Below are 16,967 nucleotides of genomic sequence, written 5' to 3'. Positions count from 1 at the left end.
CCTATAGAACTAGACTGAAAGACCATTTAAAGGCCTTTGCAGGTGGTTTGAGTTAATTAGCTGATTAGAGTGTGGTACCAGGTGCCATCAATTTTGAACCTTTTCACAAGATTCTAATTTTCTGATATGATGAATTTGAGATTTTCATTTGTTCTCATTTGTAATCATCAAAATTAAACGAAATAAACATTTGAAATATATGAGTTTGTATGTAATGTATGAATATAATATACAAGTTTCACTTTTTTAATGGAATTACTGAAATCAATCTACTTTTTCATGATATTCTAATTTTATGACCAGCACCTGTAAATTTGAAACATGAGAAGGAAAACTAAAAAAAGGCAAGTGCCAACATCAAACAATGCCATTCATATATTTATATATTTCAGAGTCTTTAGTTTTACATTATGTTTTTGTGTTGTAAAGAAATGTAGCTACTACAGGTTTTAGATTGAGTCTGTGCTACTTAGTAAACACAAAAGCCTTTTAACACTCAGTTTTTGATGCTTTACAGGTTCAATTTCCGTGGTTTTCGTTGGCTTCAAGCTATGATTTTTGCGATTGATGAAATTAACAACAGCAGCACATTACTGCCCAACATCACTTTGGGCTACAGGATATTTGACACATGCAACACCGTGTCAAAGGCTTTGGAAGCCACCCTCAGCTTTGTTGCCCAGAACAAGATTGACTCCCTGAATTTAGATGAGTTTTGTAACTGCACCGATCACATCCCATCAACCATTGCAGTTGTGGGAGCTACTGGATCTACAGTCTCTACAGCAGTTGCAAATCTGCTGGGTCTTTTTTATATTCCCCAGGTTGGTATTTGTACACTTTCTCAGGAACACATCATCATTACATCACCCCTTTGCACCTAAAATTGAAAACAAGACATGTATGATGTCTGAATTTTTCTCGTTTTAGATCAGCTATGCCTCCTCCAGTCGCCTCCTGAGCAATAAAAATCAGTACAAATCCTTCATGAGAACCATCCCCACAGATGAATACCAGGCCACAGCCATGGCAGACATCATTGAGTACTTCCAGTGGAACTGGGTCATCGCTGTTGCCTCAGATGACGACTACGGACGCCCTGGAATTGAAAAGTTTGAAAAGGAAATGGAAGAGCGAGACATCTGCATCCACCTGAATGAACTTATTTCTCAGTATTTTGTGGATCACGAGATCAAAGCTCTGGCTGACAGGATAGAGAATTCCTCAGCTAAAGTGATTGTTGTTTTTGCCAGTGGCCCAGATGTTGAGCCACTAGTCAAAGAGATGGTCAGGAGAAACGTTACAGATCGCATCTGGCTCGCCAGTGAAGCGTGGGCAAGTTCCTCTCTTATTGCTAAACCAGAATATTTAGATGTTGTTGCAGGAACTATTGGCTTTGCTTTAAGGGGAGGGCATATACCTGGCTTTAGAGAGTTCTTACAGCATGTCCAACCAAAGAGGGATAGTCACAATGAATTTGTCCGAGAGTTTTGGGAAGAAACCTTTAACTGTTATCTGGAAGACAGTCCAAGACTTCGAGAGAGTGAGAATGGCAGCACTACTTTCAGGCCTTTGTGTACCGGTGAGGAGGATATCACAAGTGTTGAGACCCCATACCTGGACTACAAACACCTTCGAATCTCTTACAATGTTTATGTAGCAGTTTATTCAATCGCTCAGGCCCTGCAGGACATACTGACCTGCACTCCTGGACGTGGGCTTTTTGCCAACAACTCCTGTGCGGATATCAAGAAAGTTGAAGCATGGCAGGTAAAATCTTGTGCAGATGATTGAAGCAACTAAAAAACGTATTTACTGGTGTGTGAATCAAAACTGTTGTTGTGCTTCATAGGTTCTGAAGCAGCTGAGACACTTGAACTACACCAACAGTATGGGTGAGAAGATGCACTTTGATGAGAATGCAGACCTGGCAGCAAACTATACCATCATTAACTGGCACAGATCTACCGAGGATGGCTCTGTGATCTTTGAGGAGGTTGGATTTTACAGTATGCATGCCAAGAGAGGAGCCAAACTGTCTATTGACAAGACAAAGATTCTCTGGAATGGACACAGTTCAGAGGTCAGTCACACTGTTCTGGAAAGGTTGTTCCTGAAAATGTACTGTGATGTTTCCTGGCTTTCAGCTAGTGTAATTACTAAGGTACAGGATTCATAAACCAAGTGTTTATATTCTGGAGTCATACTTATTCCCATTGGGTTAAACACCGCTAAATCCTCCACTTGGCACTGAGGTGGTAGTCTGAAAGTAGTGCACCATTAATAATTTCTAAGTTTGTGCTATGTCAGTGAAAAAGAGATCATATACATTTTAAGGGAGTTGGGGTATGGAGTCCTTTTCCTTCAGAAACCGAGGTAAAGAACAATTTTTGATACTGTGAACTATTGAAACCATAAATTTTTTAAAACCTTGAAACTGAAAACTGGCCAGTGCTGGACTTACTGAAATCAAAACTAAAAGCACTGGCATCCACTACACAGTGACTCAAACACTTGGACACACAGACAGTCGTTTTTATAGAGCAGGTGTCTCCAATCTTTTGACTGGTACTTTTTGCATTTTCTGCCCTTTTTATCCAACTTATGACTATTTTATATTCTGCAGGTGCCATTCTCTAACTGCAGTGAGGAATGTGATCCTGGCACAAGAAAGGGGCTCATTGACAGCATGCCCACATGCTGCTTTGAATGCACAGAGTGTTCAGATGGAGAGTACAGTAATCATAAAGGTACAGAGATAAAAAAAAACTACAGAAAAGTGTGCCCTGGTAATGTTGCTGTTCTAACACTGATTGTGTGCCTTGTTTTACACAGATGCCAGCGTTTGCACAAAGTGCCCAAATAATTCCTGGTCAAATGGGAACCACACGTTCTGTTTCCTGAAAGAGATTGAGTTTCTCTCCTGGACTGAGCCATTTGGAATAGCTTTGGCCATATGTGCTGTCCTCGGTGTTGTCTTAACAGCCTTTGTGATGGGAGTCTTTGTCAAATTTCGCAACACTCCAATAGTGAAGGCCACAAACCGAGAACTGTCCTACGTCCTCCTGTTCTCACTTGTCTGTTGCTTCTCGAGCTCTCTGATTTTCATCGGGGAGCCACAGAACTGGACGTGCCGTTTACGTCAGCCCGCCTTTGGGGTTAGTTTTGTTCTCTGTATTTCCTGCATCCTTGTGAAAACTAACAGAGTGCTTTTAGTATTTGAGGCCAAGATTCCAACGAGTCTCCACCGTAAATGGTGGGGATTAAATCTACAGTTTCTTCTGGTGTTTTTGTGTACGTTTGTCCAAGTTGTGATCTGTGTGGTGTGGCTTTACAATGCCCCTCCTTCCAGCTACAGGAACTATGACATTGATGAGATCATTTTTATCACATGCAATGAAGGTTCTGTGATGGCTCTTGGCTTTCTCATTGGCTATACTTGCCTTTTGGCGGCTATCTGTTTCTTCTTTGCATTTAAGTCACGAAAACTTCCAGAAAACTTTACAGAAGCCAAGTTCATCACTTTTAGCATGCTTATATTTTTCATTGTTTGGCTCTCGTTTTTCCCCGCATACTTCAGTACTTATGGCAAGTTTGTTTCCGCTGTGGAGGTCATTGCTATACTGGCATCCAGCTTTGGATTGCTGGCCTGCATTTTCTTCAACAAGGTGTACATCATCCTTTTCAAACCGTCCAGAAACACCATAGAAGAGGTTCGTTGCAGCACCGCAGCCCACGCTTTCAAAGTGGCAGCTAAAGCTACACTAAAACATAGCACCGCTTCAAAGAAAAAGTCTAACAGCATCGGTGGGTCGTCAGGCTCGACGCCGTCCTCATCAATCAGCCTCAAAACCAACAGTAATGACTGCGACCAGTCTTCAGGAAAGCATAGGCCAAGGGTGAGCTTTGGCAGTGGAACAGTTACTCTGTCCTTGAGCTTTGAGGAGTCGAGAAGGAGTTCTTTAATGTAAAGAACGTAAAGAAATGTCAGACGTCAGCCTCATCAATTCAAGTGAATTATACCGAGTCCAACATTGACAGTGTGAGTAAGCTATAGATGAGTAGATTCTACCTTTACATAAAAGCATAAATTTTTCAGTGTATGTCACAAGATGTACAGCACAGAAATCTATTTCTTGTTCTTTAAATGGCTGCGTGGAGCAGCAGCACTCATTGAGACATCAGCGGGGTCACAACACTGATTCACCAGGCCAGAAACCTGGAGATGTTCCCCATGAGTTGGTGAGATACAGCATATGAGACATCGCTAAATAAAGTGATTTATTTCAAAAAATGTATTTTACCATCTCAGTGGCCCTGCTGAGCCAACAGAGCTCATCTTTCATCCGACTCACTTAGTTCATCATTCTCAATAATTCAGTCAATCAATCAGTTGTATTTTGTCCATATTTTCAAATTTTATTTTAGGTGTATTTGTTTATCTTTAAAGTTTCTGTATGTTTTGGTAAAATGATAATGTGCCTGATTATTTTGACTTTTATTTTTAAGCTTAAGCCTGCCATTGAATTTGGAAAAACTGTTAAGTATTTTGTACAAATAAAAATATGAAATCAGATCTTTATGCTTTTGTTTGTTCTTTGATGATTGTAGTCTTATTTTAAAAGGTCAGTGGAAACACATTGTGTCAGAATATGTTGAATATTATAATGTTATTTTAATGTTGAAGCTAACTTTTAAATTTTAAGTGTTGTAACAAAACCATGAAAAGCAAAAATGTGGAAAAGCTGACATTTCCTAAAGCATTTTTAACTTTGACAAACATGAATCAAGACCCCAGTAAAAATCTCATAACGTTAAAAATCTATCTTGATAAAAATATAGGGGGTATTTTGGCATAAATCTATAAGTCTCTGACTGAAAACAGTTAAAGCAAACCTCACATGTTAACGCCCTTCTTTCAAAAAGCCTGCACTGTCCAGTCCTGTTTGTATGAAGGATATGGAGAAAGATGGAGCAACTTCCTGAAGGTCAGCTGTGAAAACTGTAGCTATATTTCTTAAAGTAAGAATAGGAGATGAGAAAATGACAAAACAGTAACCTCAAGTTGCTCCAGACAATAAATGTATTCATGGATGATTTAAGAAGCAGTACTGTTGACCAATTCCTAGAAGTACAAAAAGGCTCTTTATCCAAATGTAGACCATAATATGTTGACTGTTTAAAAATAAATTAAACATATATGAAAAGGACATCCTAAATGTTTACATAGGAGTACATCCTGTACTTTAATCTTCTTTTTCAGATCTTGAAAACAGCCTAAAATAACAGGTTAACACCCTTGTTTGTAGGATGAGGAAGAGCCAACACTTTATGTAATAAAGGGTATATCAGCAGGCAAATCAATGTAAAAATAGTAGGACTGATGCAGAATGGAGTTTCAAAGGAAAAATAAATGTCTGGTTTATCAATGTTTTCTTTCAAGTATCAAGTTTTGGATATTTATATTCAAGCCAACAATGCTACTTTAAAACACAAGTAGAGAAATATTTCTCATCTATATTGTAGATATTCGTCTACCTTACTGCAATGTCACCAAAGAAATGTTGAATCTCAGGTGCTAAAATCTTTATTAAAGAACAGCAATTTATTACAGTCATAAGTATGTATAAAAATACCTAATCATCTCAATGAAGGCTGATGGGAAAACAACAACAAATTGCATGTATTCCACTGTTTGTAGATCCTTTAGAGAACACAAGTCTGTCAGCAGCCCAATGTTAAACATCCGGGCATTATATTAAGGCTTGCTGGATCATGGTTGATCTGCAGCAGGCTGAGAAACAGCTGGAAACCCACCTCCTCTGGATAAGACAACCTTTATCGTGAGAGGCGAAAATATGGCCCAGCAGTCAGATCAGCAGGTTGTCTCATCCCCTATCTTGAGAAAAATAAGACAGTATTGCATGCTGGGAACATCTGGCAAAAAGCCATGGTTTAAAAAAACAACAAAGAAAACATAAAGAGGGCTCTTATGTTGTGGATTTACTAGGTACAAAAAATTTGAAGTTCCACATATAAATTTCACACAAATATTAAGTATATAAGTATTTGAATTAGTACAAAATTTAAATGGCAACACAAGACACAGAGAAAATAAATGAAATAAAACTATATATTAATATGTAAAAGTTCTGGTGTACCTGTATGATAGTCAGTTGTGTATGAAAAACCATTTAGATATTATGGGTTTGCAGACACCTCTTGACAAACTTATCACATGTTTTATAAAGACATGAATGCAAATGAGTGATAAAACCATTTTCAATGAATTGGAAAGCAACTGTTATGTCTTTGGCATTAGTAAATTAAAACCAAGCCACAACGACTTGATTATACTTTGATAATATTATACTTTGATAATATGTGCACCTGAGCAAAAAGTGAACAGATTGGGTAATCTGAGATATTCCCCCCACATCAAATTAATACATTTTTAGGAATAAAAATCTGTCAATTCAATTTTAGGTGGCAACCAAGTTTACATGAAGATTATTAGTAAAATTCATAGCTTTATAAAAAGTCAAAAACGCCAGTGTTTATGCATAACATACCTATTGATAAAAGCTTTTAAATAATAAACATGAATCAGTCTGTTTGAAACTGTTAAGAACAGAAAATGTGTGTTGAAATCATGCCCCCCTCCCCCCCCTAATTATTTGACTACTGAGTTATTTTGAAAATCTTGCACCGGAAGTAAAGGTCGACAATTTCCTTTTGGTAAATGTTGTCTTCACAATAAAAGCGATGCTGCGCGCACAGTGTGAATCCCGAAGTGTGTTAGAAAAGCATAAATATGAGAATGTGAAGTTTTATCTTTGTTTAACACAATATTTAGAATCTTTTACGACCATAGTCAGTAAATTTAAGGACCAGGAGGAGTGACAGAAAGAGTCCATGATGGACTTTATTTATTTATTTATTACTTTTATAGCCAAATATCATAGTCAAAATACTTAAAAGATAAAAATGTTTCAGTATTCAAATATTTTCCTCGAAACCCATATTCTTCACACGGCTTTGAGAAACCATTTATCTTTATTGTGAAAATACTGTTAGCGGAAGTACGTGTGTATTCGGCGATGACTTCACGCGCTGTAGTTCCTGATACCTGACGACAAACTGCTTTGAAGGTAAGAAATGACACACAGACTGCTGGCATTACCTCTTTATGAACAAAATAGGTGCTGTTTCTGAAAAAAAGGGTTCACCTGTATTTATCTGTCGTGACGCTCGGCTGTTATTGTGATAAACTTTTAACTTTTAAAGCACTTTGTGGCGAATCTGTCGTAACATCCGCCGTCGTTAGCTAACCACCAGGTAGACGAGAGCATCAGAGCGCAGCTAACTTTTACATTCATAAAACAGTAAACAACAAAGGAAGAAGCCGCTTGCGATGTAAAGGTACTACTTATGTTTATCCTATAATTGATGAGGATATAAAAAAAACATTTATTATGCCAACCATGTCAGCGTTAGCTTGCCTCTTCTTAGTCCTCAAATACACACGGAAGATGTCCAAGTTGAGATAAAAACAAGCTCAAGGACAGGATTTTAATTTTTAGTCAGCTTTCCACAGGGGTATAGCTGTAATGTGTTTGTTTAAGCGGTGCTTGTCGTGTAAAAATCGAACTAGCTCAATGTTTACCCACTAATTTGGGCAGCTTTGGTCTATTAGTGATTATCTTCAGCTTAGAATGGGTAAAATATAATAATAATAATAATAAAGAGAATCTACATTTTGAAATGTCACTGTGGACAGACTTGTTTGTTTATGAAATCAAGTCAATCAGGAACACTAGTTTTTAATGTGTTAGGGTTTGCTGTGAGTGTGAGAGATGGTTAGCACAAAATGCAATAATTTAACTCTGTTCCACAAGGTAAATGGAAACAGTTTGTTTTACAGTCTACGTTATTGTCCACAAAACTTCAGGACGATATCACAAAGATACACGCTACAGCTCAACATGGTGGTGTGCAAGATATTGGGGGTGGGGTGGTGGTGAAGCCTGTTAGTCTGGTGTGCAGTAACTATGCTTTTAGATCCTAAAAACAAAGGCTTATTTGTACTGTAAAGCCATATTTCCTAGTCATGCTGCTCATGACACGCTCCTCTGCATGTTTGAAATGTTTCCCTGTTCCAACTCTGTGAGATAACCTGGCACAGGGCTGGACAATAGGGTCAAAACTTGTATCACGATTTATTTCTCAATTTCGGTCGATGCAATATAATTTTGATGTCGATATAAACAATATAAAAGCCTCAGAAAAACTGCCAAGACTGCCCACAACAGATGCTTGTTAAACTAAAAATTAATTTGCCAAGTCTATGAAACTCCTCCAGTACAACATTTTGGAAATACAAACTGTACAAATAAATTAGTGATCACCTTTTATTTGTATTTAGCCCTCAAAGAAATTTGAAATAAACATAAAACTTTGTCAATATTAATAGCTTTAACTTTAAACTGCAATATAGGCTTATTATGTCATTCTTACTGATTTAAACAAAGGTGCTTCAGCCAGGCTAAAAAAAAATAAAAGCGCTCAGAATTGCTGCAATAAACAAAAGTTAGTTAGCTATTTAGTTAACGTCTTTATGGCGTTTGGAGCTCTTGTCATAAGGCATGAATACAACGATCTGCGTTTGCTGCTTGGGCTTCTGGGACAGGTTGGCTTAAACTTTTAAGGTGCTTCATCGTCTGACTCAGCATATTCTATGTATTCTATGGAGTGGAAATTCTTCAGACGGTGGAACAGGTTCGATGTGTTCCCGCTGCGAGTTGACACGACTCTCCGGCACATTTTGCAGCACACTGAAACCTGAAGTTTATAGCCGAATCACTTCCACGCCACTGAATTAGTCTTTCCTCTCTGATCAACTATGTAGCTTGTTCAGTCACATTTGTATTACGGTCACGGGCACTCAATTTGTAGCTAAAACTTACCACGTTGGAGCTCTGCCTAGCCTTGCCTACTACTGCTGAGCCATCATGTCATCGCTCACGTAGCCAGCGTTAATCGAGATATTTATTCATATTGAATCATTGGCCAGCTCTAACCTGGCGGCTCCAATTCAAGTTCAGCAGGATGCCTTTGACACACCCAGACCTTGATGTCACTCATAAGGTGTGCTGAATAATCTGTTCAGACCCGACGCTAACATGGATCCTGGCTTATTTGGTCTCGAGAAAAGTGGACATCTTGAAGTATAAATATTTGCGCCTGGTGTTAAAATCTTTCTGGAGTTTTTCGATCTTAGTTACCAGCTGTACGTACAGACAAACACGTAGCAACGTGCCGAGCAGGTCCACTGACGCTTCTGTAAAATAACACACCCTTTCACCTGAACTATATAATTATTTTGACGTTAGAGGTATGTGACTTCAAAGAGTGAATAATTGGAGGAAAAATGTCCCCAAACAAAAACTGAACAGCTCCTGTTGTCTTCGCAGTCTGTTCAAGTTGCGAAAGTGGTGTTAACCAAACGCTGAGCATGACGTCAAAACTTTACTTCAGACCCTTTTGTTTTCCTGTTTGTTATAAATATAGATATATAAAAAACATGTTATGAAGTTTAATCCTGCTTAAACTATTCAAACAAGATATTTTTATTCTTTTTGGGAAATCAAGCTGTTTTACAGGTGTTTATGTTATAATGCAAATGTCTCCTCACTTGGTAATCACTTTTCATTTCTCTAAATCTGTTCACAGTTGCTGATGGGATCCCGTTTTGGCTTCATCTGAGGAGAATGGATTTCTAATTTTCAGCGATGGACTTCTGTTTTTAACTTCATTAGTTCACAACAATCACTTGAATAATTGATTTGCTCTGTAGTAAAGCAGCATGTATCACCACCATGGGATGATTTGTCACTTATTTTGGGGCTGACATCCTTTTTTTTTCTCTTTTTAATCCTAAACTATACAAAACAACACAAACATTTATTTTGACTGTTGTCGCATCTGCGAATACAGATAACCATGGGCTTGTGTTCAGTTCTCAACAAGGTTTTGCGCAGGAGCAAGTACTTAATGCTGTTCATTTTCTCGCTGTCTGTGCTGGCATGGATAGCAATGTTCCCTGGCGATACTGTAAAATCCCTTCCAGGTGACTCCGCCACAACGGAGACTTTTGTCAAAGATGAACTGAGGGACAAATTCAGCTCTTGGACTGCAGCGCCAACTTGTTTGAAAAAAGCAGCACAAATAGCCCAATGCCCAGAGAAGTCTCCATTGCTCCGTAAGTATATACTAAAGTCCTAATTAAGAGGGTGATGAACATCTAAACCAGGGGTGGGCAATCCTGGTCCTGGAGGGGCCACTATCCTGCATGTTTTACTTGTTCCTCTGCTCCAACACACCTGATTTAAATCAATGGGTGATTAACAGGCTTCTGCAGAACACGAAGAGGTCATTTAACCACTGAATCAGAAACAAGTAAAACATGCAGGACAGTTAGTCAAGGCCCAAAGCATACTCGGGTCTGCTTTACTGTGAATTAACACAGTTTTACGTTATGTTTTGAAGAAGACTCAAACATTCTGATTAAGATCGTAAACCAGTTAGTAAAAATTTTAAGTGAGAAGTTGTTGAATAGACAAGAACTTGTTGCCCTTTTGGAATAAAAGTGTCAAATAGTGGCTTTTCAGGTTAGGAGGGGTGATCTTTTATGTGTAGTTTGTGCTTTATAATAGTTGAAAGATGCAACCAGTTGTGGCAAGGTGGGTTACAAAAGTGGATTTGCAAAGCAAGGCAGGGCAGCTTTATTGGTGTCACACGTTTCAGCAACAGGGCAACTCCAGATTCTTTAAAAAAATCTATTAAAAACATTGTGACAAAGTGCAAAAGGACAATAAAAGCATATAAAAGTTTAAAATTACAGCTGCTTAAAGAAAGAACGTTTCACCAAGTAAAAATTAAAAGCAACTTCTGATTAGGAGCTGGGATAAAACATACAGGAATGCAGAGGAAAGAAAGTGCTTAATCTCTTAAAGTGATTGTTCAGATCTTTTAAAGTGAGGTTCTGTGGAAAAGTTGTAAACAGTTAATATCTTACCACCTGTAGATAGCCTTTCGAACAGCTTCAGTTTGAAGAAAAAGTTAATTTTGACTGAACTGACGAGCTAATGGGTAGTCAGAGTGGGGCTAGGATCAAAGTGGATTGCAGCCATCTTTAAACCAGTCATTTCATGGGTATAAACCTTTACACTGCCACTTTGGACTAGCAAAAAAAAAAAATGCTGGGAATTCCTCAGCTGGACGAGTTGTCATTGTTTCATTCAGCAGAGCTTTATTTAAAGGTGACAGTTTGACTATTTTTTGCACTTCGAATTGTGTTTACGTCAAGTATACAACGGCTCAAAGAAACTTGGATTTCTACTTAAGTTTCTAAACGTTCTTTCCACAGAGGGAGTTGTTCCTCTAAACTTTGAATCGTCGCTGAAACTGAAGGACGTGGAGAACGAAAACAAGAAAATGAACGAAGGAGAGTACGAGCCCTCAGACTGCACGGCGCGTCAAAGCGTAGCCATCCTCATCCCTCACCGCAACCGAGAGAAGCACCTCCTCTACCTCCTGCACCACCTGCTCCCCTTCCTGCAGAGGCAGCAACTGCATTACGCCATCTATGTCATCCACCAGGTAGTTCTCTGCGTCGTGAGCAGTTGTTGTGTGGAATCAGGGCGCAGTAAGAGCTCACAGCGGTAGAACTGACGGAACCGGTTTATCAAGCTGGGATTAGGACGTTTAGGCACAATTTGATACTGTAAAAAGTGAGCGTTAGATGAACTGATAATAAAGTGGGGAAACAGAACAGTGCATTATTTGTCCCGTGTGCGGACCGCTGACTCCGCCATTTTGAACCCAAGCTGGAGGCAGCAGTTCAGTGTTCTGACCTCCCACCAAATCAGGCTAAGCTCTCAGGAGCTTCAAAGTACAGCAACAGTACCACAATGTCAAGGTCTGTAAAATAAGGAAAGCCCATCTGGTGTCGTTTGCCACCTTGACCTTGTACACTTCCAGTGAGCGCTGAACAACACAGTCTTAAAAGCATGTTGTAATTTATGCGTTTCCTGTCGTTAGGCCGGTGATGCAACTTTTAATCGAGCAAAGTTACTGAATGTTGGCTACCTGGAGGCACTGAAGGACTTCACCTGGGACTGTTTCATCTTCCATGACGTGGACCTTGTTCCTGAAAATGATCACAATTTATACACCTGCGGCACACAGCCTAAACACATGGTGGTTGGCCGCAATGCCACGGGATACAAGTAAGTTGTAGCAAAGTTCTTAAAGTCGGGAGTTGCTGGATAAATCGTAATCTACCCATAAATAAACCAGTTATTTCATATGGCAGAACTCTGACGATCTGTTATATCTTTTAGGTAAATAACTAATATTATTAATTATGTATTTTCTCCACAGGCTGCGTTACAAAGGCTACTTTGGAGGAGTCACTGCCCTGACCAGAGACCACTTTCTTACAGTGAACGGATTCTCAAACAATTACTGGGGATGGGGCGGGGAAGATGATGACCTTCGCGTCAGGTTAGAGACAGCATGAAAGACTTCACCTGCTTCATTATGTTCTAAACGGATGTGGTGAATAACATTTACTCATTCTTTGTATGTGTGACTGCCCCTGACAGGGTTGAGCTGCAGAAAATGACGATCTTTCGACCGCCTGCTGATATTGCACGCTACACTATGGTGTTTCACAAACGGGACAGTGGAAACGAGATAAACATGAACAGGTCAGTATTTTGTCTTTAGGTCTAAAGTATGGATTGTTTTTAAAATTGGGCGGCTACTCAATAAGAATATAAAGTAAAAATAAACAATAAACCGACCTGCATAAAGCAGCAATTTAATCTCATTGACTAATTCTCTGAGATAGTTCAGATATTTTGATCTGGGGAACAAATATTATCTTACCTGTTGTAGATGGCTCTTTCAATGGCCTCCGTTTGGAGAAAAAGAGTTTAATTCTGACCGGGTTCATGAGCAAATGATTAGTTCAAAAACATTTCTAGCAGTTCATGCTAATCCTGTTTTATAGACCTTTACACTGCCTTCAGTTTTGCATAACACTGTTCTTCTTTTAGAAATATTCCTTCCTTAAGTCCTCCAGGCTGAACTGTCACTGCTTGCACTCGCAAATAGCTTCAGATCATCGGAGCTTTAAAGTAAAAGCGCTTGCTCCTGTCTGATGGAAATGCTTATGCTTGTGTGCTTACTACAGATGTAAAAAAAGACCAAAAAAAACCCTGAACACTAGGCAAGGCCATATTTGAATTTGTTGTGTTGAAAATATGGGCAAACTTACTGATTTACATAGTAACTGACAGAATTACATCCAGAGGAAAACAGGGTATGAGAAGCAGCAAAACAAGGAAGAGAACAGGGTGATATGAGTCAGAAGCTGCTGGTTTGTGCAGCTTCAGCTGGAAAACTGAAACTTCAGTGACGGGAACCAGTTCATGTCGCTCTGAGGTCATTTCCTTGTTTGGAGAAATCTCACCTTTGGAATGCGGACTTACAAAAATGAGTAATGTTGTCAGAAAGTTAGTTTTCAGCCTTCAAAATGCATAAATAAATAACTAAACAGTAAAAGTCTGGCTGGCTGAATAAGCAGCCCTTTTTATGTGCTTAATAAGAGAATTTTGCTCTTTTGTTCTTTAAAAATGGAAACCTGTTGTCTTTTATATTTCTAGTTTTAAAATCATTTGTTGGTTTCAGCCATTTAGAGGTCATTTTAAATATGTCCGTCGTTGCTCTTTTTTATTTTCAGGATGAAGTTATTAGGACAAGCACCACACATGTGGCAGAAGGACGGACTCAACAGCTGCTCGTATAAGACTCTGTCGGTTGAGAGGTTGCCTCTGTACGTGAATGTCACCGTGGACATCGGTAAACCACAGAGATGAGGTTCAAAAGACAAAAACACTTCTTTTACATTTATATTTTATGAAGTCTAGGCCACCGAGTTCAAAAGAGTCACTATAAGAAGTCATATCAAATTAAATGCACACTGTTAATTCAAATGATTTAATACAGATTTGCATATCATGCTATGTTTATTACCTGAGATTACTCACAGGAATAAAGGGTGTAACTGTTATTGCAAGAAATGTTTGAGCTGACTGTCACTCCAGGCATTTTAGTTGTGCTGAAAGGCACTGAACAGGTCACATATGTCTTATTTTTTTGCCTACATATTGTACACATATGGACAATCTGTACAGCTATAACATTTTGACCAAATAGATAGATAGATTCTCTGTCATTCAACATGTTAAAAACACAAGAATGAAATTTGTTCCCCGTGTAGCAGGGTTAAAAAATCCCTGCCAATAAATAACCTATAATCCTTTTTAAAGCAAAGCCAAATTCCTTATCTTAAAATCGTTCCAAATTAAACGCGTTGTTAAAACAAGCGGCAATAAAAACACAGTGAGAACAATAAAATCACAACATTAACAGCTTAAATCCCAGAATTCACGAGCCTCACAGCCTCAGGGCACAAGCTGCTCCTGAAACTTGGTCGTACGGGTTTTTTTGGGCTGCGCCGCCTCCTGCCTGAGGGTAGGAAGGCGAGCGGTACGTGGGTGGGGCGGGTCGAGTCCCTCGTGATGTTCTCTGCTGTCAGTTTCCGAGCACGTTTGATCACTCTCTGTGGCGCCCTCCTGTCAGCCCCAGAGTAGTTGCCGTAGCAAGCGGTTATCCCAAACGTCAGGACAAGCTCCACCACATCGTTTAAAAAAAAGCACGGAGTCTGCCTCATTAAATAAAGGCGTTGGTGAGCCGCCATCACAACGCTGGCTGTGTTGGCGGCTCATGTTGGGTCGCTGGACAGATGCAGACCCAACTGCTTCATCGTGGTCGCCAGCTCCACAGTTTCTCCTCCAATGAAGATGGGAGGAAGAGTGTGAGCCCTCCTCCTGAAGTCAACCACCATCTCTTTTGTTGTTGCCACACTGATGCACAGGTTGTTTGCCTTGCACCAGTCGATAAGGCCTCAAATCAGACAACTGTGACATCCAAAAACTGCACTATGTGATTACTTGTGTACATTGCAGAGCAGTCATATGTGAGCAGTGTATATCAGTCTTTTTATCCTGAGTAGCTCCCCATGGTTTATTTATTTATTTTTTGCCAAAATATCCCAGATTAGCTGAACATCTTGAGTGTCTCCTACAGTAGGAATAGATTCAGGTGCCAGGTTGCAGGATTTCCCAGCAGAACGTTGTTGTAACTAGACGAGCGCTGCTACTTATTTAACCTGTCATTGGTCATAATGTTATGGCTGAATGTTTTTGTTGTTTGGTCGTTTGAATGCATCATTGTTCTACACCAAAAGCTCCTTTACTAAAGGGTAGTTTACTTATTTTTCCCATATCTGAGCATACTTGAGACAGTTTTTGATTTAGAAACCGAAGGAATATTTTGCTCTGTCAGACCTATAACGCCACTTAAAGCTTTGTTTTGTTATATTTAATAGTGCCATCCATTTTTTTCCAGCCTTGTTTAATTTAAAAGAAGAAAAAGCAGGTTTGATAGTGTGCCAATCCAACACAAGAAGTGAGTTTAATGACATAATCACGTTAGATACAAGCAAATTGTGTAAATTAGTATCTGTCCTTTGTGGTGTAAAGCAAAAGGTCAAATTTCCATGTGATGTTACGTACATTTATACTACTATGAAACAGGCGGATCAAATAAACTTACATGTTATCTTGTCGCCAGATTTTAACTTGTTTTAGTAGAAAAATTAGGCATGTAGTTGTTGACACGATAGCTGTTTTTTGTAAGGTGGAAGTTTCCATGTTTTCTGCTCTGACACGTCAGAGCATCTGCTGGGATTCCAGCCGATGAAAGGGTTAATAGGTTTCAGCACTTAGATCACCCTAAACTATTCAGAGTATTTTAACATTCCTACAAAGAGAACCGCAGAACTACAATCATCCTAAAGCAGTTTTTCTTTTAACCAAAATCATGGCAGTTTTTTTTGTTTCCTTTCAAGGCCTTACATGCTTGTTTTGTTTGTGGGATTTAATAGGTGGAGGTTTACATATTACTTTTAAATCTTGAAAGAAAAAAAAATGTACTTAAAAGACAAAATTAGCACAACTATATCTAGGTTGTGACAGAAATTTTTAGTTGGGAAAAATCTGTAATTTTGTTTTTGATTGTTGCCTGTTTTTCTGATAAACATATCAGATTAGTTGAATGTTTTTCCATTGATTTTAAAGGTATTATGGCTGGTTTATTACAAGTACTTTTCAATTCTTCTTCTTATTATTATTATTATTATTATTTTAGGAATGAGTAGTTTAACTAAACTGAAACCGTTTCCGTTTACATCTCACCTCTTGTATTTTTGTATGTCCGGATATCCAAAGGTTGCTTTAAACTACACAGTTGTGAAGAAGAAAACAGTCGTTGTGCTGATTGTGAACTGACAAATGAGAAGGATGCTGTAGCTAATAGCAATAAAGGTTTAATACTTTTTTTTTTTTAGCCCTGACTGTGATTTATTTTGTTTTGTTTTTGTCTACATCTATACTTCTGAACAAATTTGTTTTGCTGGTTTTTTATTTTACTTTAAGTTCAAGTATTTTAGGTGTATTCACAAGTTGTAATCATACAAAAGACAATTTGCATACTTTCATATTAACACAGCGTATAATCCTCATCTTTTTGACATTTACACTCAGCCTACCTATGAAAGGAATCACAACTACAACACAACTACACAATTACAGCTATTCATGCAGATAGTGAACATACTGTAACGAAGATTAGTCGATATTTGTTCACGCAGATGGGTGAGGAAGAAGAACTGGTTTTTAATGAGGTTTCACTCATTGTATTTAAAGTGCTCCACATCTCCACCTATGGTGAAATTCAATTACAAACAATAATGGGCTCCTTTACTGCACATTCAG

The 16,967-nt window shown here is 38.7% G+C and overlaps 2 protein-coding genes across 4 annotated transcripts in view; both read left to right on the top strand.

The window, feature by feature from the left end:
* Positions 1-4,509, top strand: part of casr (calcium-sensing receptor) — a 6,500-nt gene extending 1,991 nt beyond the window's left edge. Inside the window, exons 2-6 of one of the 2 annotated variants that reach the window (XM_017418035.3) lie at positions 518-824; positions 931-1,770; positions 1,853-2,083; positions 2,627-2,750; positions 2,836-4,509. In XM_017418035.3, coding sequence (XP_017273524.1) covers positions 518-824; positions 931-1,770; positions 1,853-2,083; positions 2,627-2,750; positions 2,836-3,971 — 2,638 coding nt within the window. In that variant the 3' untranslated portion in view covers positions 3,972-4,509. Of the gene's footprint in view, positions 1-517; positions 825-930; positions 1,771-1,852; positions 2,103-2,615; positions 2,751-2,835 lie in introns of both variants that reach the window. The other variant, XM_025006365.2, reaches the window with a different exon arrangement.
* Positions 4,510-7,006: 2,497 nt separating this feature from the next.
* Positions 7,007-16,539, top strand: b4galt4 (UDP-Gal:betaGlcNAc beta 1,4- galactosyltransferase, polypeptide 4). 2 transcript variants are annotated; one of them, XM_017418193.3, is made up of 7 exons: positions 7,007-7,151; positions 9,733-10,261; positions 11,429-11,661; positions 12,103-12,290; positions 12,445-12,567; positions 12,669-12,773; positions 13,811-16,539. In XM_017418193.3, exons 2-7 carry the CDS (start codon positions 10,003-10,005, stop codon positions 13,944-13,946), a joined length of 1,044 nt encoding a protein of 347 aa, XP_017273682.1. In that variant the 5' UTR covers positions 7,007-7,151; positions 9,733-10,002; the 3' UTR covers positions 13,947-16,539. The 2 variants fall into 2 exon arrangements, with proteins under 2 accessions (XP_017273682.1, XP_017273683.1); XM_017418194.3 differs by lacking the exon at positions 7,007-7,151 and adding an exon at positions 7,272-7,422.
* Positions 16,540-16,967: the final 428 nt, after the last annotated feature.

The sequence above is a fragment of the Kryptolebias marmoratus genome, linkage group LG13, assembly GCF_001649575.2.
Source record: "Kryptolebias marmoratus isolate JLee-2015 linkage group LG13, ASM164957v2, whole genome shotgun sequence".
Classification (NCBI taxonomy): domain Eukaryota; kingdom Metazoa; phylum Chordata; class Actinopteri; order Cyprinodontiformes; family Rivulidae; genus Kryptolebias; species Kryptolebias marmoratus.
This window is presented reverse-complemented; position numbering and strand designations above follow the sequence as displayed.